The 24,059-nt window shown below is 43.1% G+C and overlaps 1 protein-coding gene across 1 annotated transcript in view; it reads left to right on the plus strand.

The window, feature by feature from the left end:
* SMAD4 (SMAD family member 4) overlaps window positions 1-24,059 on the plus strand; it is a 2,088,766-nt gene that overhangs the window by 1,886,159 nt on the left and 178,548 nt on the right. The window contains exon 11 of the mRNA XM_044082137.1: window positions 13,023-13,161. Coding sequence (XP_043938072.1) covers window positions 13,023-13,161 — 139 coding nt within the window. The remainder of the gene's footprint in view (window positions 1-13,022; window positions 13,162-24,059) is intronic.

The raw sequence follows: 24,059 nt of genomic DNA on the forward strand, positions 1-24,059 counted from the left end.
CTCGGCTTCCACAGCCTTCAAAGGAATAAGCTTTTCACAGTAAATGCATCTTTTTATACAAAATTTCATACTTAATTAATTGAATAATTAAGACAATTAAATCAATCACAAGGCTACAGAATAAAGGGGACCATACACTAAAAATACTAATACATAGTCTGAAGGAATATATTTATACAAAAACATTAATATATTAGCATACAATAATAGACAAACTGAGGTTTTACATGTATGCAAGTACTCTAGGTCTCAAATGGTCAGATTTATTTCCAAATTTAAACCTTTTGGTTTTAATGTACCAAAGTTTAAAATAAACATACTTTCCATGTATTTAACTACTCACAAATGTCGTCAGATAGCAATCCGACTACCGGAGTACATAAAAAACGCAAAGAAAAGGACAGAGAAAGGCAGTCGAGATCCAAAACCGATGACAAAGCTTCTCCTAAGCCAGTTGCCAGTACTCAGGCGCTTTCACAGCCCCTGATACTCGCTACCTTCGAGTCGCAGGCCTCTACCGACACTCGTGGAGTCAGGCATGCCGCAAGATACTCAAGGTATTGGACCGACGGATGTATCTCCCTCGGATGGGTCCGGAGCCGCTGAGCAGGCACCGGCTTCTGAGGGTGTTTTCAGACCTCAACATTTGTATATCAAACTGACTACAGCTGCAAAACCAAAGACAAAAGCAACTTCTAAAACTAAAAAACGGCACATGAGCCACGTGCACAGGCCTCTGTTCCTAAAAAACAGATGATCAAATGGCTGAAGACCTTATTACCTTGATCAGGGGTACCCATCCCTCACCTGATAAGAGGCCTAGGCAAGACACTGATTATGAATCTTCAGATCAGGTTTCTATTTCTTCTGATTCCTCTTCTGATCAGGAATTATCTATACCTCACTATGAGGATTCTGATGCTGAGGAGTCTGTTCCATCTGTATCTCCTCCTGAGGATTATTCATTTGTTGAAACCTTGCATACTTTGAGGGAGCATTTTCACTGGGAGAGTCAGGACTTTTCATAATCAAAAAAGAGGCTCAGGGATTTCCTTCTTCTCCCTCAGCTCAGGCCTTTAGCCATTCCCCCTATTTTAAACATTGTGGATGATGTATTTTCGGAGTCAAGCTTGTCCCCTGACTCCTTACCTCCAGCTCCCAGTAAGCCTGACAGATATTACAGGGTCCCTGACTCACATAATTTTTTTTTAGAAACCCTGCTGCTGATCCTGAAACTATTTCACAGGGCCAAAGGGAGTTAAGGCCTCAACAGCAAAAAATCCTACCCCCTCTGACAGAGATTCAAGGGCACTGGATAGATGGGGAAAAAAGGTTTATACTTCTGCAACCTTGGCAATCAGGGCCTTAAACTGTCAATTTCATATGCTTAAGTACCAACAACATAGTATGGGATTGCTGAAACAGAAAATGATGTTGATTTCAGAATGTGCAGAAAATAAAGAATTTCAGGAATTATTGCATGCAGCTGAACAAGCTGGAAAGCATACTTTGCAATGTGGTTTTGATTCCTTACAGGCCTCCTGCAGGGCCGCAGTTACTGGATCTGTGATTAGGAGGCATGATCATGTTAAAGCTAAATTGCTAGATGCACCTTTACAGCATGATTCTGTTTGGTATTAAGGCAGAAGAGGTTTTAAAGAAAATGGAAGACAAAGCTAAGTCTATGCAAACTGTTAAAGACTTCTTACAAGTACAACCACCAAGATTCAGTAGACACTGGCCTACCAAAAATTGGCCCTTTCCTGTGTCAGGCAGAGCTCAAAGGGGCAAATCCAGATGCCCTAAGGGTTCCAGATACCAGGTGCAAGATTCAAACAGGTCAAAGCAATGGGGCGCTTCCACCTCCAAATCTGGAGGAGATAAAGCGCAAACTGACAGAAAGCAATCCCAATGACTTCCCTCTGCCTTCACCAAGCACTTATCTTTTGGCAGCACCCATAGGGGGGAAATTAGCACTTTTTGCTCAAAATTGGCAGTTAATAACCCAGGACAAGTGGGTACTAAACATCGTATCACAGGGATACAGATTCCGTTTCCACACTCTGCCAATGGCAAGTGGTTGGCCAGATCTGCCAAAAATCAATGGGCAGAGGCACAGAAACAGGATGTTCATCGTGTTTCACTGTTGCAGTCATTACTCTTGGGTTATCCTGCTGGCAGGCTACCCGCAGTCAGCCTGAATTCCAAAGTCTTGGTCCGGCGTCAGTTGCTGTCGCCTCTTCCCTGACGTCAGTGCGCCAGGGGTATAAAAGATGCAGCTGACGCCATTTTCTTCAGTCTTTTTTGCCGCGCGATGCCCGAAGCAGAAGCAGTTCGCAAGTGCCAGTCGGCCGACTCCAGAGATTTTCGTGTTCGAACTTCAGATCCGAAGTCTTCATTTAAAGCTAAGTACCCCATTGGGGAAACTTTTTTCTTGCTCCAGACCAATATCAGAAAAAGTTAATAATTGTATTTCTTGTGGGAAGCAAATACCTCATAAGGACTTCCATTCTTATTGTTTTCCTTGCCTAGGCCCTGATCACGACGTTGCTAATTGCAGGTTTTGTGCTAGATTTAACTAACACACTATTAAGCGTCGGTACGATTTTGCATTTCATTACTTTGGCCGAAGATTTAATTACATGATGTCATCGGATAGCCATCCGACTACCGCAATTCACAGGAAACGCAAGGAAAAGGACAGGCATCCGAGGTCCAAAACTGATGACAAGGCTTCTTCTAAGCCAGTCGCCGGTTCTCAGTGAGGCGCATTCGCAGCGACTGACGCCCGCTACCTCAGAGCCACAGGCTGCTTCCGACTCCCACTTGGAGCAGACTAGGCCGCTGGAAACTCAAGGTATTGGATACTTGGAAAATATTCCCTCAGATGAGTCCGGAGCCGCTGAGCAGGCATCGGCTTCTGAGGGTGTTTTCAGGCCTACACAGTTGTATGTAAAAACTACTACAGCTTCAAAGGCAAAGACTAAAGCACCACTAAAGACAAAGAAACAAGTGCAGCAAGCCCATGGACAGGCCTCCATGCCTAAAAAACAGATGCTCAAAATGGCCGAAGACCTAATTTGGTCAGGGGTTCCCATCCTCCTCCTGATAAGAGGCCTAGGCAAGAGACAGAATATGAATCTTCAGATCAGGTTTCCATTTCCTTTGACTCCTCTTCTGAACAGGAATACTCTCTTCCTCCCTATGAGGATTCTGATGCTGAAGAATCTATCCCTTCAGCCTCTCCTCCTGAGGATTATTCTTTTGGGGAAACCCTGCACACCATGAGGGAGCACTTCCAGTAGGAGAGCCAAGACTACTCAGAATCTAAGAAAAGGCTCAGAGACTTTCTTCTACTACCTCAGCACAGGCCTCTTGCTATCCCCCCTGTTTTAGACATTGTAGATGATGTATTTTCAGAGTCCGGCCTGTCTCCTGACTCTCTACTCCCTGCACCTGTTAAGCCAGTCAGATACTACAGGGTTCCAGATTCACATAAATTTCTTTATAAAAACCCTACTGCTGACCCAGAAACTATTTCTCAGGGTCCCAAAGGGGTCAAGGCTTCCACTACAAAAAACCCTGTCCCCTCTGATAGGGATTCAAGGGTACTGGACAGGTGGGGGGAAGGTTTACACTTCTGCTACCTTCGCTGTGAGGGCTTTAAATTGTCAGTTTCTTATGCTCAGATATCAGCAATACTTAATGTCACTGCTTAAACAGAAAATATTAACAAATTATGAATGTGCAGAAAACAAGGAAATGCAAGATTTATTGCATGCAACTGAACAAGTGGGAAGGCATGCTTTGCAATGTGGTTTTGATTCTCTGGAGGCCTCTTGCAGGGCCGCTGTTAAGGGTTCTGTCATTAGGAGGCATGCTTGGTTAAAGGAACAGAATCTGCCTGATCATGTTAAAGCAAAATTATTAGATGCTGCATTACAGCATGATACTTTGTTTGGTGTTAAAGCAGAAGAGGTGTTGAAGAAAATGGAGGACAAAGCAAAATCTATGCAGACAGTTAAGGATTTCTTACAGGTGCAGCCACCCAGATTTAGCAGGAACTGGCCTACAAAGAATTGGTCCTTTCCAGTGTCAGACAGACCACAAAGAGGCAGATACAGACGCCCTAGAGGCAGATCCCATCCCCAAGGCTCATACAGGCCTAAACAATGGGGTGCTACTACCTCCAAAAGCGGAGAAGACAAATCACAGCCATACAGGAAACAGTCCCAATGACTTTCCTCTGCCAGCACCAAGCACATATCTTTTGGCAGCCCCCTTAGGGGGAAAACTAGCACTTTTTGTTCACAAAATTGGCACATGATCACCCAGGACAAATGGGTCTTGAATATAGTGTCTCAGGGCTACAGGTTCCACTTTCACACCTTGCCAAGGGCAAAAGGTATGCCAGACCTGCCACACAATCAATGGGCAGAGGCACAAAAGCAAGTTTCATCCCTCATGGACATGAGGGCCATTCAGCAAGCACCACAGCAAGAGCAGGGACAAGGATTTTACTTGAGACTTTTCTTGGTACCCAGAAAGGACAAAGCCTGAAGACCAATATTGGACCTGTCTATTCTAAGCACATTTCTGGACGTTCCAAGATTCAAAATGTTGGACAAGAAGGCTTGGCTTGTAACTTTGGACCTCAAGGAGGCATACCTGCATGTCCCAATCAGACAATCTTGCAGAAGATACCTCAGATTCATAGCTGGCTCAATGCACTACCAATTCTCTGCACTGCCCTTTGGCTTATCTACTTGCGCCCAGAGTCTTCACAAAATGCCTGGCACCAGTAATTGCTTTTTGCAGACAAAGAGGAATTCAAATATATCCTTACTTGGATGACTGCCTTATTCAAGCAGAGAACAAGGACATTCTACTAAAGCATCTGGCGTTTGTAAAAAGATTACTAATTTGCCTAGGGTACACAGTCAATGAAAAGAAATCAAAACTAGTACCCTCTCAAGAGATAATATTCCTGGGTGCAAGCTTAAATACAACTGCCCAGATGGCTTATCTCACGCCAGACAAACAGAGGCAGCTGACTTCTTACTTCAAAATGTTGGCAACAAAGACCCAGTTATCTGCAAGAAAAATTCTGCAGGCTTTGGGCTTCATGGCATCCTGCATTCTGCTGATTCCATATGCCAGACTGCATATGAGGAAACTACAATGGTATCTAAAAATTGCTTGGACTCAACATTGCCACAGCCTGGAAACATTAATTACCCTCATTCCCTGCTTGCAGTAGGAGTTTCGATGGTGGGCACAGGCCTGCCACCACAACAAGGGACAGCCATTCACTTTACCCACAGCCAGGCAGACACTAACAACGGATGCATCAGATTATGCCTGGGGGGGCCCACATGGCAGGAAAATGTATTCAGGGCACATGGCCCACAAGCCAGATGCATCTTCATATCAATCAAAAAGAGATGCTAGCTGTTCAAAGTGCCCTGACAGCTTTCAAGGATCTACTTCATCCAGGACAACTACTGATAAAGACGGACAATACTACAGTCATGTGGTACATAAACAAGCAGGGAGGCACACATTCCTACCCCCTCTGCAGACAAGCCATGACTTTGTGGGACACAGCATTGACTTACCAAGTTCACCTGCAAACACAATTCCTGCCAGGAAAGGTAAATACTGTGGCAGACGAACTAAGCAGAAACCTCATGGATCCCCACAACTGGAAACTGGATCCACAAGTCTTCAGCATGATAACCAGGAAATGGGGATGCCCAGACATAGATCTATTTGCCTCCCCTCACAACTGCCAACTACAGAGATTCTGCACAAGGACTTATCACATGCAAGCATGGAAAGTGGATGCCTTATCCTTCAGCTGGAAAAACCTAACAGTATATGCCTTTCCTCCACTGCCTCTCCTCCCCAAGGTACTCCTAAAGGTCAGACAAGAGAAGCCAAAAATGATACTGATTGCCCCAGACTGGCCACACCAGCACTGGTACCCAATCCTAAAGAACTTGTCTCAAGGTCCAGACTGGACATTGCCTCAAATTCCTCACTTATTGACCCAACAAAACAATCAGATCCTGCACAGCCAACTCAAGACCTTAAATCTGACAGCATAGCAGATAATGTAGCCATTCAGAACACTCCTCTCTCCAAAGCTGTAATGGATGTTATTTTGGAGGCCAGGAGGCCCAGTACCAGAAAATCTTATGCAGAAAAATGGAAGAGATTCTGCGCTTGGAACCAGGCACAGGGAATTGACACGTTTGTACCAAACATTCATCAGGTTTTACAATACTTAACTGAGATGCTGGACAAAGGCCTATCCTTTTCATCAATTAAGATCCATGCCTCTGCCATTTCAGCCAATTACAATACGGAACCACCTATCTAATGTAGCCATTCGGAACACTCCTCTTTCAAAAGCTGTTATGGATGTTATCTTGGAGGCCAGGAGGCCCAGTACCAGAAAATTTTATGCAGAAAAATGGAAGAGATTCTGTGCTTGGAACCAGGAACAAGGCATTGACATGTATGTACCAAACATTCCTCAGATTTTACAATACCTAACTGAGATGCTGGACAAAGGCCTTTCTTTTTCATCGGTTAAGATTCAGGCCTCTGCCATTTCAGCCTATTACAATACAGAACCACCTATCTTTTCTCATCCTTTAATAAGGCAGTACCTAAGAGGGGCCAAAAACATCAGGCCTCCAAGGAGAGCACCAATTCCGGCATGGGACCTCAATTATGTCTTGGAAAAACTCACACTGCCTCCTTTTGAGCCAGCCTCTACAGCAGATATAAAATTCTTATCCTGGAAAACAGCTCTGCTCCTAGCAGTAACCTCTGCAAGACAAGTCTCAGAGCTACAAGCACTCATGGCTTTGGGAACCTTTTATCATTTTTCATCTGGACAGGGTTTCTCTGAGGACAAACCCAACATTTATGCCTAAGGTGGTGTCCAGTGTGGCCTTCAACCAAACCATTCACTTGCCTACCTTTTATCCAAACCCACAGAACAAGGGTGAGAAAATTCTGCATTCTTTGGACATACACAGGCAGCTACGCTTCTACTTGGACAGAACTAAAAGAATGAGCAACTTTTAGTGTCATATGCTGCAGGATCACATGGAAAGGCGATCTCAAAACAGACTATTTCTAAATGGATAGGTCATTGCATCCGTTTCTGCTATTCTCAGCATGGCAAATCAGTGCCTAAGGGCATTAGGTCTCATTCTACCAGAGCAGCAGCCACTTCAGCAGCCTTCCTCAGAGGAGTACCAACCAAAGACATCTTAGAGGTTGCAACTTGGAGTTCAGTGCACACTTTTACAAAGCACTACCACTTACCTCTTTACTCTAAATCCAGAGCAGGCTTTGCCACGGCAGTTCTGCAGGGCCTCATAGCCTCTCGTAATCCTACTTAGCTCAGCCACCCATCCTCTGCTTTGGGATTCAACCCAAGAGTAATGACTGCAACAGTGAAACACGATGAACATAGTACAGTTGTGTACCTACCATAAATGTAGATGTTTGAGTGTATTCACTGTTGCAGTCCAGGTTACTCACCCACCAACCCCCTTTTCTTTGCTGGAACTTATCTATACTTCTCTATCCTATACAACCTATGTGGTGTATTTGCTGTTAGATGAAGGACATGTTTACTTTAGTGCATGCATATTTATTGGCATAATTTTTAGCCTACTATTGTGGGGGCACCTGACATCTGGGGCAAAAAACACTGAAGAAAATGGCATCGGCTGCATCTTTTATACCCCTGGTGCACTGACGTCAGGGAAGAGGCGACAGCAACCGACGCCAGACCAAGACTTTGGAATTCAGGCTGACTGCGAGTAGCCTGCCAGCAGGATAACCCAAGAGTAATGACTGCAACAGTGAATACACTCAGACATCTACATTTATGGTAGGTACACAACTGTACTTTTTTGTTTCTCAGGCCTGTACAGGTTTACTTGGTAGGAGAATTTATGTTCTTACTTCCACTTGGCTACCCTTATGCTCAAGGGCTTAGGCCATACATCAGATGTATGGCTTTGTGGAAGGTTTTCTCTTTGGTACCCCAGCCCAAAGTCCAGGTTATTTGAAGAGTTAACCAAACAATTTGGAGTATTGCAACAGTGATAGTAGGACATCTACTGTGATGATAAGTTCTTATACAACTGTAGTTTCAACATAATCACCACATATTCAGGAATGGTTCTCTGTAACAGTAGAGCTAGTTTTTCTAGGTGTTTTCATCTTTTCCTGGTTGCATTTGGTACTGGAACAGGTTTAAATTTTGTTTCATATACTCCATTTTCTACATTTAATTTTATAATTCTTTTTCTACTGCAGTAAAAATGTTAGCAATTTATGTACTGTAGACTTTTAGTTTCTTAGTCTAGACAAAAAACATGGTTTTCTATTCCAATTCAGGTTTACTAATGTGCTTACAACTAAGCACAGGTAAAATAAAATCAAGGAAGCAGAAGAAAATAGCAAGTCTTGAACAGTAGCTGTAAGATCATGTACGTAAACTTGAATAAAGATGCATAGAACTAAACTAGAGTAAATAAAATTGTTTCTATGGGATAAAATTGGTACAGAAAATAACTAGATATTGGTATGGTAACGGATGCGAACTGGATCTCCATCATTTGTACGTAGCTTAAAAAAGTGTTTAAGGAGCTTTTAAAGACAGTAACACATGGATGTTTAAGTAGCACTTGATGAGTAAAGGCATTAATGCCTTAATGTTTGTGTTGAACCTCTCAAAGTACCTCAGTTCCTGTGTGGCTGAATGCTGGGGAAAAAAGTGGATGATACCAAGGCAGATTGTCACGCAAATAGAAGGTACTCAAGTTATATGTGGGCAGGCGAACTGTGAATTAGAACTTAAATGTGATCTGCTGATAGATATGGAACCAGTGTAATGTGCTGGTATCGAGATACCCTAATAAGTAGATTACTGCATAATTTTGAACCAGCTGAAAATAGTCTAGTTCATGGCCAGGAAACCCTAGGTACAGGCCATTGCAGTAGTGCACTCAAGAAGATACTAGGGCTTGACCCACTCAAGAAGGACAGTAGTAGGAGTAAGGAGCTTGAAGTGATTTCTCACATTGAAGTGTTATGGTTTTATTTTGGTACTTGCGTATTATCGCAACCAGATTTGGGCCCTGCCACACTCTGCAATGGTTTTGTGAAACTAGTGATGTTAGTGTGGAAAAGGCTAGTGTCAAGTATCATCTGTTATTCAGTCAGCTGGTTTAAGACTTGCCAAGAGGAATAACGGTCAAATTTGCATCACTGGGGAACATGCTTTCTCGGGCAAAGAGAATGAGCACTGCAGTACGGAGGGCTGCTCCCTCACAGTCATGTGAAGGACGTGTGTATGGCAATGTTTATACATCTTCACGCTACCCTGCAATTCTTTCACAAAACTAAGTATGCAGCAAACAAAACTTGATAAATCAACTTAAGAAGTCTTCTTCATGTTTTGCGTGCATGTAAGGTTCTGGGGACAGAGACTTTTTAAAAAAGAAAAGACCAGTACACGCGGAGTGTAGGAAACAACAGGAACTCATTGTGAAGGCATTCATCCCTTCTGCTCTGTGTTGTAGTAATAATAATAAATCTTGTTTGGGAAATGTAACCCACACAATATAGGGACACAACTTAAAACTTTGTTACATCCCTTTTAGAAATTGGAGCCCAAAACCACTACTCAAACATTCCATTTGTCAGCTATGACACTTAAAGCGTGCTTTGTAATGCATGCAAATCAGGAAGAGGATTTTGTACATTTTTTTCTGTACCTGAAGGTAACGCAAACTTTTCCCTCAACAATAAGGACTTTTAAAAACACCTTAGTGTTTCATGCCCTCACAAATTGAGGTATGGGAATTTCGCGACCGCAAACATCTGGTTGCGATAATACGCAAGTGCCTTTATTTTGCATGTACTGCAGGAACATTATTTCTTGGTGATGATTCCTAACTGAAATTGTCAAGATGAAGCTTCCATTGTCATTCTCAAACTTATTTCTCTGTGAAACTCCTCTCCACAGCATGATATCATGTGAGGTAAACCGTCTAGAGTAGAGCTGGAAATATTAAAGCATTACAGGCGTTTTTCAAAGACTTGCTCTTATTTTTTCCTGGGCTTCAGCTGTGACAGGATAAAAACAATGTAAATGTAGCCACATTTAGTTTTGTAATATAATCAGTACTGCACTGGGTTTCATATTGCATTTTCTTCACCAATAAAAAATTCATAGTGGATACAGAAGAATTTAAATAATGCACCAAATTTCACTCAGTTGCCCTAGACCATCCCTTTTTTTTTTTATTTCACTTTCCTTTTTACTACAATGAACAGTATGGTACAAGGCGAAAATAAAGACCAGCTCTAAATGTATATGAAAGTGTGAGAAACCAGTTCTCGGAGGATCATTACATTGTTGATTCCTAATTTCATATTCGTAGCTAATTTTCAAATAGGTCCATACCACTCACTAACTTCCTCTCCTTAATACCAAAGAAAAGCACATCACCTGTGCACATACTGCTGCCACTCAAAACATTAATGTAATAGTGTAGAACTGTCAACCAGCAGTGATAACCCTAAGTTCAACCACAAAATGAAAGTAATATAATCACCAGTTTAAAATGTACTTATTAGACGTCTGTTTGTTTTAAGTAATCAGAAAAAAGGTAATTATATTCTTGCAGAACCCATACTGTTTGTGATTTCCCTACCACCTTCCACTTTGGTATAGAGGAGGCCACACAGCTTCATCAAAATTATTGTCATCTAAACTTCCTACTGAACTCAAATAATGGTTATCCTTGTAAGGATTTTGAACTCCAAATGGGCAGCTTTGATGTCACTGTTATCGTTTGAACAAAACAACAGTTGTCAGTGTTGCTAACATGCACTGAGATTAACAGGTTTAGTAGAAGGTCTTACATGAAATAAAAGGTCTAAGGACATTACACAAAGAATTACATGGGGCATGAGCATTCTGCAGTGAAAAATAAGAGAAATTATCACAAAACCATGAAACGATTATGGCAAAACCATAGGAGGAAGGCATTACAACAATAAAATAGCGATGAAGGTAAGAAAAGTGACAAGATTACTTTAAGGTGGATGATGATCTTGCTGAAAATGTGAAGGTTTAACAGTGGCAGACACTTGGTCCTGAAGAATTAGTTTCTTGTCAGATACTAAGCAGGATTATGCACCTTTGACTTGAATTCCAGCTTGTTGCCATAGTAGATAATAGTGAGGGTCAAGACTAAAGCAGATTAATCTCTCCACAGGCATGCATAACTATGGCCACAGCTTTCTCTGTATTGAGCTACAAACACTTAGCCAACATCCAGCCATGGGTGCACTCCAGTTTATAATCCTGATTGTTGATGTTAGGTTCATAGGTTGGTACTAGGCTATCAGCCGTATTGCCTATACAAGCCTAGCCATAACAATTCCCTGGCTATTTCTTCAAACACTATTTACTTCCCTGGACCCCTGTCTAGCAGGGCGACTGACGTGATCCCCGGGGTGAATTTCCTTTCTCCCATCCAATCGTCAAGGTTCCTTTTGAAGAGGGCCAAAGAGGCACTCTGCTTGACATGTATGGGCAATCTATTCCAGAGTCTGGGGAGTCTCTGGGTCAGGAACCTATCCCTCCAGCATGTTTTGTTTATTGTGATGACAAGGTTTAGATCCCTGGAGCGTGTGGCTCTGAGGGATTGGGATTTCTTTAAGTTTTCTGTGTAAAGGAGAGGTGGATGTGTTTACCATCATAGTTATATAAGTGTAAACCTCTTTCAAGTAACATTCGTGGAGAAGCATATGGACAGTGAGTAATAGTGGGTGTAATATGGAACCCTGCAGTACACCTCGGGTAACACATTAAGGAACCAAGAAGTTTCACCCCAACACTACAATCTTTGTATACCCAGGGAGATAGGAGGCAAACCAGTCCATGTTTTGTATACATGTTCCGCGTTCCACAGCTTTTTAAATGCTGTTATTGATTTTACATTTACTGTAGCACAGCTGTGTGTTAACAGTCATCTTTGTACTGTAAGCATTGTTGCAGAGAAAACTGTTTTTAAGAAATTAAGAGAATAAAAAGAACAAGATATGATGAGTCATTTTTGCATTGCTTAATTCAGTACCTAATGAGGGCACAAGGAGTATAAAAAATGGTTGGTAAATGGGTACAGTATGGCAAGTAAACCAAAATGCAATGATTTTCTGTTGTAGTGTCCTGTCATCAGAGATGTGCTTCTAATGGTTGATATCAAACTCAACTGTTTTGCTGTGTTTTGACTGCCAGTGGCATAGAGATATGAATTTTAGTTTTTAAATGCCAAACTTTGCCTGGAATATGCCACTCCTACTAAAAGAATCACTCTTAGTTTGTTACCCTTTCAATACTTCTGTCTTTCATTGGGAGAAAAGTCCCTTAGACCCTGGCTGGGTTTATAGAAATTAACTTTATTTACTTAATTTAAGACAGTATTTATTTTGTCTAGTGTAAAGCTGTTTTTCTATGGGTACAGTTTTATTTTGTGCATTTTTTTATTTTAATTGTAACAAGCCTGGGTTGCCAGCGTATGGTATGACTGGAAAAGCTCCATTGGGCGGTTATCATTGAGTTTGACATTGGAGTCTCACTGCAGAAATAAGACAGCAAGAATTTTGTTTTCAGCCATTTTTACATGAGAACACCGTTTAAGTATGTGGAGTGAAGCGAACTTATCTGCTTTTGTGATTGTTTTCTGCATGGAATGCAAGGCAGGTAGCATTATGTGACAACTACTGAAAGTTACACTGAATTGTAAACAGCATTGTGGCTTTTCTGAAAATGTAAATTCATGGCATTGTGAAAACATTTTAGTATAAAGTGTAATTAATACCCAAGAAGGGCAGTAATTGTTTCCATTTCGAGTAACATAGAAAGAGATGTGTTTTTAAGCGTATATGTAGTTATACATATGTTTTTATTCAAGGTTTTTGATCTTCGCCAGTGTCACCGTCAGATGCAACAACAGGCTGCCACTGCACAGGCCGCTGCTGCTGCCCAGGCCGCAGCTGTGGCTGGAAATATACCTGGACCAGGCTCAGTTGGTGGCATTGCTCCAGCTATCAGTAAGTACTTCTCATTTTTTGTAACTTTACTTTTTATAGTTAAGCAATTCATTGTCCCTTACAATGCAATACTTCCTTTGGCTATGTTATAGTATGTGCTGACATGATATCCAGATTAGAGTTTTTAAAGGTGAGCAAAAGTGTTTTGAAAAGGCACTATAATTTGTGATGCCAGTTTCTCCTTCAGAGCAGTCTAATTCCTGTGGATAGGTTTTGCTGTGGCTGCTAAAGGCATCAGTAAGCTGCTATTACTGCAGTAGAATTATAATGAAGTAATTGTTCCCTAGGTATATGCCACTGCTTAAATTGTAATTGGGAAAATTTCCTTTCCATTTACTGTCGAACAGTGATTTTTACAGATTTGTTTGGCAGTTTACAATTTTAAACTTCCCTTTAGGGAAAAGAAAATAGTTGAAGCTATTGAACTTTTAATATATTTCTTAGTTTTACTGAAAGCTGTTTGTGCCATTATTTAGGGATGTGAAATATACTGAACACTTTCTGCCTTCTAGGTTTAGAAAAAGTTTTATGCATTTTCGTTTTTAAAAAAAGTCTGCATCTTATCTTAACGGTCATCTGTAAGTCTAGCTGCTAGGATTTCATCTTTCTTTTAAAGTTCTGATTTTGGCATAAATTCCTGCAGTCACCAAGACCAAGTGACAGTATTTTTCATATCTTCATGCTACATTACCCAAATCAAGCAATTTATTCTTGACATCTGCCTTTGTAGATGGCTTCCGTTAGATGTTCAGCATTAAATCAGTGTTGCAGTAGTATAAGATTGTAAGGATATGTAATGTGAGGACATGAGTGCCCCATTAGAAAAAGAGTTCTTCAGCAATTTCTCAGCAGAGGTCCTTAAAATATTAGAAGAGGTATTAGTGTAAGGAGTGAAACAGCTTTTTTCTTTCACCAATCTGTAAATACCACAGGAGCTGTACGGCAAGCCCTGGACCACATTTTGGTAAGCCTTTCAAGCCAAGTCAACAAAACAATCAGTAAATGGCAATATAAAAAATAAGTGGCAAATGGAATCCAAAAAGAAGGGAGAATTGAACCTAGAGTTCTTCCCAGCACAAGAAGAATGCACAACTATCTATGCAGATGTTCATCGTGTTACCCTGCTGCAGTCATCACACTTGGGTTATCCTGTCGTCAGGCAGTCCCGCAGTCGGCCGGAATTCGAAAGTCTTGGTCCAGCGTCGGTTGCTGTCGCTTCTTCCCTGACATCAGTGTGCCAGGGGTATATATAATGCAACCAAAGCCATTTTCTTCAGTCTTTCTTGCCGTGTGGTGCCCGAAGCAGAAGCAGTTCACAAGTGCCGGTCGGCCGACTACTGAGATTTTCGAATTCGAATTTCAGACCGAAGTCTTCTATAAAGCTAAATACTCCATTGGGGAAACTTTTCTTGCCTCAGACGGATGTCAGAAAAAGTTAACAATTGTATTTCTTGTAGGAAGAAAATACCTCATAAGGATTTTCATTCTTATTGCATACCTTGCCTAGGCCCAGACCACTACGTCACTAGTTGTCGTTTTTGTGCTAGGTTTAATAAGCGTACTATTAAAAGCCGCTTTGATTTCGCACAACACTACTTCGGTAGGAAATTTAACTACACCATGCCGTCGGAGCAACCGACTACCGGCATGCACAAAAAACGCAAGGATAAGGACAGACAGCCCAGGCCTAAGCCAGACTCCGAGGCCTCGGCTGGTCTGGTCTCCGGTCCTCAGTGAGACTCCGACGCAGCCCCTGACTACCGCAGATCTGGAACCCAAGACCGCTTCAGAAATTTTGGCGGAATGTACCAGGCCGACGCAGCCATTTAATTCAGGCCCTACCGACGACATTGCTGAAAAAGATGGTGCTGCAGAAACGCCATCGGTTTCTGAAGGGATTTTCGGACCGACGCTCACCATTAAAACGTATTCTAAGACGAAGACTCCTATTAAATCTAAAAAGACTGCACTTCAGTCCCCTGTTCAAGGCCCCATGCCTAAGAAACAGATGCTCAAAATGGCTGGAGATTTGATCTCTTTAATCAGGGGTTCCCAGCCCCCTCCTGACAAAAGGCCTAGACAAGAGGAGGATTATGCATCCTCTGAACAAGTGTCCATTTCTTCAGACTCCTCTGAGGACCAAGATTACTCCTTCTCCCCTTATGAAGATTCTGATGCTGAAGATTCCATTCCCTCAGCTTCTCCTCCTGAAGACTACTCCTTTGGGGAAACTTTACACACTATGAGGGAACGTTTTCACTGGGAAGGTCAAGACTACTCTGACTCGAAGAAAAGGCTCATTGAGTTTCTTTTACTCCCCCAACACAGACCACTTGCCATCCCACCAGTTTTAGACAGTGTGGATGATGTTTACTTAGAATCCAGTTTTAACCCAGACTCTCTACCTCCTGCTCCGGCTAAGCCTGACAGATACTATAGAGTGCCTGATTCCCACAAATTTCTTTACAGGAGCCCTGTTGCTGACCCAGAGACAATCTCCCAGGGTCCCAAGGGGGCTAAGGCTTCTATGGCTAAAAATCCTGTACCTTCTGAGAGGGATTCCAGAGCACTAGACAGGTGGGGGAAAAAGGTTTACACCTCAGCCACTCTAGCTATGAGGGCACTAAATTGCCAATTTCACATGCTTAAGTATCAGCAATTTCTAATCTCTCAGTTAAAGCAAAGAATGACCACTCTCCCTCAACAATCTGAATTGAAAGAAATGCAGGATCTGTTGCATGCCACTGAACAGGTGGGCAAACATACCTTACAGTGTGGGTTTGATTCTTTGGAGGCCCCCTGCAGAGCAGCTGTCACTGGGTCTGTTATACATAGGCATGCTTGGTTAAAGGAACAAACGCTACCTGATCATGTTAAAGCAAAACTTTTAGATGCTCCCTTACAGCAGGATGTTCTTTTTGGAGTTAAAGCAGAAGTCTTAAAGAAAATGGAGGATAAGGCAAAATCTATGCAGACAGTCAAAGATTTCCTACAGGTACAGCCCCCTCGCTTCAGCAGAAACTGGCCAACAAAAAATTGGTCCTTTCCAGCTACTGACAGACCACAGAGGGGTAAATACAGACGCCCAAGAGGCAGAGGACAATCACAAGCCCAGTACAAACCTCGCCAATGGAGCACTACAACACAGAAGGGAGGAGAAGACAGGTCCCAATCTACCAGAAGGCAAACTCAATGACTTGCACCTCATCTGGCCAAGCAACACTCTCTTGGCAGCCCCCTTGGGAGGAAAACTCGCACTTTTTTCAGACAACTGGCACACTGTCACAAAGGACAAACGGGTCCTAGACATAATTTTACGAGGATACAGATTCCATTTTCACACCTTGCCAATGAAAAGAGGAATGCCAAACCTGCCACAAAATCAATGGGCAGAGGCACAAAAACAAATTACAGCTCTCATGGACATGAGAGCCATTCAACTGGTACCTACTCGAGAGCAAGGTCAAGGATTTTACTCAAGACTCTTTCTAGTGCCCAGAAAGGACAATGCCTGGAGAACAATTCTGGACCTTTCAATTCTAAACACTTACAAGTACCCAAATTCAAGACGCTAACACTGCAGCAGCTTCTTCCCATGTTGGGCAAGGAAGCATGGCTAGTAACGTTGGACCTCAAGGAGGCATACCTGCATGTCCCTATCAGACAAAGTTGCAGAAGATACGTCCGTTTCATTGCAGGTTCAACCCATTACCAATTCTCTGCACTGCCCTTTGGCTTATCTACTGCGCCCAGAGTCTTCACAAAATGCCTGGCACCAGTAATTGCATACTGCAGACAAAGAGGAATTCAAATATACCCATACCTGGACGACTGTCTCATCCAAGCAGAAAGCAAGGACATTCTCTTACATCATCTGGCTTTTGTAAAACATCTACTAAATTGCCTGGGGTACACAGTAAACGAAAAGAAGTCAAAACTAGTACCCTCACAAAATATGACGTTCCTGGGTGCCAGCTTGAATACAACGGCCCAGAAGGCTTATCTGACGCCAGACAAACAACTACAACTGACTCAATATTTCAAAACAATGGCAACAAAGACCCAATTAACTGCAAGAAAAATTCTGCAGGCCTTGGGCTTCATGTCATCTTGCATACTACTAATACCATTTGCAAAGCTGCATATGAGGAAATTACAGTGGTACCTAAAAAGCGTATGGTCTCAACACAGCCACAGCTTGGACACAATGATATCGCTCATTCCCTGCCTACAACAGGAGTTTCTGTGGTAGTCACAGGCATGTCACCTCAACAAGGGTCAGCCTTTCACCTTGCCCCCAGCCGGGCAAACTATCACAACAGATGCATCAGATTACGCCTGGGGGGCACACATGGCAGGACAGTGCATTCAAGGTGTATGGACTGCAGATCAAAGGAATCTGCACATCAATCAAAAAGAGATGCTAGCTGTACAGAAAGCTCTGACAGCCTTCAAGGATCTATTACATCCAGGACAACTTACAATAAAGACGGACAACACCACAGTAATGTGGTACATAAACAAACAAGGGGGTACTCACTCCTACCCTCTGTGCAGGCAAGCAATGACCTTATGGAACACAGCTCTGGCTTACCAAGTTCAGTTACAAGCTCAATTCCTGCCAGGACAGAAGAATACATTGGCAGACGACCTCAGCAGAAACATCATGGATCCCCACAAGTGGAAACTAGATCCACAAGTATTTACAATGATAACTCAAAAATGGGGCCTTCCAGACATAGACCTGTTTGCCAGCCCTCAAAACTATCAACTAACAAAATTTTGTACAAGGACACTTCACCATCAAGCTTGGAAAGTGGACGCACTCTCTTTCAGTTGGAAAAACCTGACAGTATATGCCTTCCCTCCATTGCCTCTCCTCACAAAGGTATTTCTGAAAGTCAAAAAGGAGAGACCACGACTGATTCTCATAGCCCCAGACTGGCCACTCCAGCACTGGTACCCGCTGTTGAGGAATATGGCCCACGGCCCACCATGGATATTACCACAAATTTCCCATTTACTCACACAACAAAACAATCAGATTCTTCACAGCCAGCTCAAAACCTTAAATCTGGCTGCATGGCAAATCAACTAACCATCCAGCCAACTCCTCTTTCCCAAGCAGTTATGGATGTTATTCTGGAAGCTAGGAGGCCAAGCACCAGGAAGGCTTATTCGGACAAATAGAAAAGGTTTTGTGCCTGGAACCAAGCTAAAGGCCAAGACACAATTCAGCCTCACATGCCTCACATTCTACAGTATTTAACTGAGATGTTGCACAAAGGACTTTCTTTCTCCTCCATTAAAATCCATGCTTCAGCTATTTCAGCCCACTACAACACGGATCCACCCTTATTTTCGCATCCACTTCTAAGGCAGTTCCTCAGAGGGGCAAAAAACATTAGACCACCCAGGAGAGCACCTACACCAACATGGGACCTCAATTTTGTTCTGGAAAAACTAACGCTACCTCCCTTTGAACCGGCTTTCTCTGCAGATCTTCAGTTCCTATCATGGAAGACTGCCCTGCTGCTAGCAATAACTTCAGCTAGAAGAGTCTCAGAGCTACAGGCACTAATGGCAGTGGAACCTTTTCCTCATTTTTCATCAAGACAGAGTTTCTGTACGAACTAATCCTTCCTTTATGCCTAAGGTGGTTTCCAGTGTGGCTTTAAATCAAACCATCCACTTACCCACCTTCTTCCCAAATCCACAGAACAAAGGTGAGAGACTCCTGCATTCCTTGGACATTCACAGGCAACTTTGTTACTAATTGGACAAAACTAAGGCTTTCAGAAAATCTGACCAGCTATTTGTATCCTATGCTACAGCTTCTCAAGGGAAGGCTATATCAGAGCAAACCATTTCCAAATGGATAGGTCATTGCATACGTTTTTGCTATACCCATCATGGAAAACCAGTTCCTGCTACCATTAGGCCCCACTCTACCAGGACAACAGCTACTTCTACAGCCTTTCTCAGGGGGGTTCCAACCAAGGAGATTTTGGAAGCTGCAACTTGGAGTTCAGTACACACCTTTACCAAACACTATCACTTACACTTTACTCTAAGACCAGGGCGGGCTTCGCCACTGCAGTTCTGCAGGGCCTTCTAGCCTACTCTAACCCTCTATAATACCTCCACCCATCCTTAGCTTTGGGATTCAACCCAAGTGTGATGACTGCAGCAGGGTAACACAATGAACATAGTACAGTTTTGTACCTACCATAAATGTAGATGTTCGAGTGTACACCCTGCTGCAGTCCAGGTTATCCTTCTTCCATCCCCTCTGACCTACTGGCTAAATCTTTTCAATACCTTCCTGATGTATTTGCTTATAGCTGAAGGGATTTTGTGTTTGTGCAAAGTTTACTCTGTTTGTTACTAATTACTGACCACCTTTTTGGGGGCACCTGACATCTGGGGCAAGAAAGACTGAAGAAAATGGTGTCGGTTGCATTATATATACCCCTGGCACACTGACGTCAGGGAAGAAGCGACAGCAACTGACGCCGGACCAAGACTTTGGAATTCCGTCCGACTGCGGGACCGCCTGACGACAGGATAACCCAAGTGTGATGACTGCAGCAAGGTGTACACTCGAACATCTACATTTATGGTAGGTACAAAACTGTACTTTCTCCTCTCTGCCCACCCTGGCCTGCCCTTCAAACTAAAAGACAGTTTTTCTGTTTCTCAGCACATCTTGGAAGAAGTAAGATTATTGGATACTAAGAATAATTCAAAAGGGTTGTAAGTGCAGTGGGCTTCCCTTGCTGTGAAAGCAGGAATCCCTCTTCCTTCAAGAAACCAGAACCATTTGATGTTCTTTGTGTTTCACTGCTGCAGTCATCACATTTGGGTTATCCCTGCCAAGGTAGCCCTCAGTCGGCCTGAATACCAGAGGCTTAGTATTTCTGTGTCGGTTGCTGTCGCTTCAGCTCTGATGTCAGGTCGTCAGTAGTATAAAGTAAGGCAGCCGACGCCATTACATCAGTCTTTCTTGCCGAGGAGCCCAAAGCAGAAGCAGTTCGCCTGAGTGCCGGTTGGCCGCTACTTGAGTTTCATTTCCAAATTGAAGCTGAAGTCTTCTAAAGCTAAGTACCCCATTGGGTATCCTTTTTTCTTGCTCTAACTGATGTCATAAAAAGTTAATTGTCTCGACAGTGGAAAGCAAATACCACACCGAGACTTTCATTCTTACTGCATCACTTGCTTAGGCCCAGACAACGATGTCCCTCGCTGTCGTTTTTGTGCTTGTTCAATGCCAGAACTATACGTCAATGGTTCCTTATTGTAGCTAAATATTTTCGCTCTCAGTCCTCGAATTCCGATATGGCTTCCATAAGCCATCCGACAGCAGATCTTCTGAAAAAACGTAAGGATAAAGACAGAGACAGACCGCACAGGACCATACCTTCCGACGACGCTTTCGTTAAGCTAGTCGTCAGTTCTCCGGTCCTCAGTGAGGCGCTTTCACAGCCCCTGATGCCCACTTATGTGGATTTGCAGGCCGCTACCGAGACCCTTTCTGTGTCCGGTATGCCGCGAAACTCTTCATCGACTAAGGATCCTGCGGATGTCCCTACCTTGGATGGGTCCGGAGCCGCTGAGCAGGCACTGCCTTCCAAGGAAGTACTTTGCACTACCAATTCTCGACACAAACCAACAACTTCTTTTGCGTCTACCGTTCTTTCGAAAACTACCGAGTTTCTAAGGCCCAGGGTACGAGCCACACCCAAGAAACCAATGACCCAATCTCAGGCACCTGCTTCCTTGCCTCAGTCTCAAATGCTTAAAATGGCGGAAGACCTTATAATGCTGATTAGGGGAAGCCAAGCTACCCCTTCCAAAAGAAAGAGAGATTTTTCCCCAGTAGTTTTATCTGAACAGGAGTCCGATGACTGATGCATCTGAATATGAAGATATGCAACCCCACTCTGCTTATGAGGATTCTGATGCAGAGGAATCCATTCCTTCAGCCTATCCACCCGAGGACTTTGCCTTTGGAGAAACCCTACATACTTTAAGGGAGCATTTCCAATGGGACTGTCAAGACTACCCTCAGTCTAAAAAGAGACTCAGGGATTTCTTAGGTCTTCCACAGCACGGACCTTTGGCCATTCCTCCTGTCCTGGATGTTGTGGATGATGTTTTCATGGAATCTAGTTTGACTTCTGACACCCTCCCTCCTGCTCCCAGGAAACCTGACAGTCCTGACTTGCACAAATTTATTTTCAAAAATCCTACTGCTGACCCTAAAGTTATTTCTCAAGGGACTAAAGGAATTAAAGCAACTTCTGCTAAGAATCCCACCCCCTCAGATAGGGATTCCCGAGCATTAGACAGATGGGGTAAAAATGTATACACCTCTGCTAATCTTGCTATTAGAGCACCAAATTGTCAGTTCCATATGCTAAAATTTCAGCAATATACCATGGAACTCCTCAAACAAAAAGATATCTTTTCCCGCTTGTGCAGAAAATAGAGTTACAAGAGTTAATGCATTCTGCAAGTCAAGTAACTAAGCTCACCTTACACTGTAGTTTTGACGCCCTAGAAACATCTTGCAGGGCAGCAGTCACTGGTTCTGTCCTTAGAAGGCATGCTTGGCGTAAGGAACAGCCCTTGCCAGACCATGTCATATCCAAATTATTAGTTGCACCCTTGCACAAAGACAACTTATTTGGCACCAAGGCAGAGGAGGTCTTAAAAAGATGGAAGAAAAAGCTAAATATATGCAGACAATTAAGGATTTCCTGCAGGTCCAGCCACCCAGGTTCAGTAGGCATTGCCCCTCCAAGGACTGGTCCTTCCCTGCTCCTGGGGAAGCAGACCCCCCCCCAGACAACAACCACAGGGAATGCAGAGATGTTCTTCGTTGTTTCACTGTTGCAGTCATCACATTTGGGTTATCTGCTTTCAGTAGCCCTCAGTCGGCCTGATTATCAAAGTCTTTGGTCCTGCCTTGGTTGCTGTCTCATCTTCCATGACGTCATGTAGTCAGGGGTATAAAGCATGCAGCAGATGCCATTACATCAGTCTTTCTTGCCGTGCCCATAGTAGAAGCAGTTCGCAAATGCCGGTCAGCTGACTCCTGAAATTTTCATTTTCGAGTTTCAGAACCGAAGTCTTCAACTAAGTTAAGTACTCCATTGGGGAACCTTTTTCTTGCTCTAAACTGATGTCAGTAAAAGTTAACAATTGTATTTCTTGCAGAAAGCAAATACCTCATAAAGATTTTCATTCATACTGCTTTCCTTGCTTAGGCCCAGACCCCGACGTACCTCGCTGTCAGTTTTGTGCCTTATTCAAACCTCTAACTATTCGTCGTCTGTTCATTTACGCTTCTAAGTATTGTGGTACTCTGTTCAGTTATCCAGAAATGGCTTCAGTAAGCCACCCGACTACCGACATTCCGAAAAAACACAGATAAAGACAGAAACAGACCGCATAGGTCCAGAGCTGCCAATGACGCTTCTCCTAAGCTAGTCGCCAGTTCGCCAGTACTCAGTGAGGTGCTACCGCAGCCCCTGATACCCGCTACTTCAGATTCATAGGCCTCTACTAAGACCCATTTGGAGTCCGGTATGCTGCGAGATGCTTCCTCTACTGTGAAACCTGCGGATGTCTCTACCTTGGATGGGTCCGGAGCCGCTGTGCAGGCACCAGCTTCTGAGGGTGTATTCAGGCATACTGACTTGCATATTAAGCTAACGCCATCTTCTTCTTCAAGGCCTAAAATTCGATCCATGCCTAGAAAACCAACACCCAGACCACATGGTCAGGCCCCATACCTAAAAAACAAATGATAAGAATGGCTGAAGACCTTATTACTCTAATCAGGGGAAGCCACCCTTCCCCCTCTAAGAGACCTAGGACTGATTTTCTTTCTGATTCTTCTGATCAGGACTTTGAAATTTCTGTTTCCACTGATGACCAGGATTTACCCTTATCTACCTATGAGGATTCTGATGCAGAGGACTTCATTCACTCTGCTTCCCCTCCTGAGGATTTCTCTTTTAGTGAAACCTTGCATACTCTTAGGGAGCATTTTCGCTGGGAAAGCCAGGATTACTCTGACTCCAAAAAGAGGCTTAGGGATTTCTTACTCCTGCCCCAACACAGGCCTTTAGCTATACCTCCTATACTGGACATTATTGATGATGCCTTCTCAGAATCTAGCCTGGCCCCTGACTCTCTACCTCCTGCTCCTAGAAAACCTGATAGGTATTACATGGTTCCTGACTCTCACAAGTTCCTTTTTAAAAATCCTACTGCAGATCCTGAAACCATTTCACAGAGAAAAGGGCATTAAGGCTACTACTGTCAAAAATCCTATCCCCTCTGATAGAGATTCCAGGGCACTGGATAGATGGGGTAAGAAGGTATACACTTCTGCAACCTTGGCCATTAGGGCCTTAAACTGCCAGTTTTGTATGTTAAAGTATCAGCAGCATATTATTGGATTGCTTAAACAGAAATTTGTGTTGATTCCTGACTGTGCTGAAAATAAAGATTTACAGGATTTAATGCATTCTGCTGAACAAGTTGGAAAACATACTTTGCAATGTGGTTTTGATTCATTAGAGGCATCTTGCAGGGCTGCTGTCAGTGGCTCTGTACTTAGAAGACATGCTTGGCTTAAGGAGCAATCTTTGCCAGATCATGTTAAGGCATAATTGCTGGATGCTCCCTTAAACCAAGACCGCCTGTTTGGCAACAAAGCAGAAGAAGTACTTAAAAAGATGGAGGAAAAAGCTAAATTTATGCAAACTGTTAAAGATTTTTTACAAGTACAACCTCCAAGGTTTAATAGGCATTGGCCTTCCAAGAACTGGTCCTTTCCTGCCTCTTCGAGACCTTCAGTCTAAAAAACCCAGATCTAGCAGAGC

Source organism: Protopterus annectens, chromosome 1.part1 (genome assembly GCF_019279795.1).
Source record: "Protopterus annectens isolate FY-2018-M chromosome 1.part1, PAN1.0, whole genome shotgun sequence".
In the NCBI taxonomy this organism is placed as follows: domain Eukaryota; kingdom Metazoa; phylum Chordata; order Ceratodontiformes; family Protopteridae; genus Protopterus; species Protopterus annectens.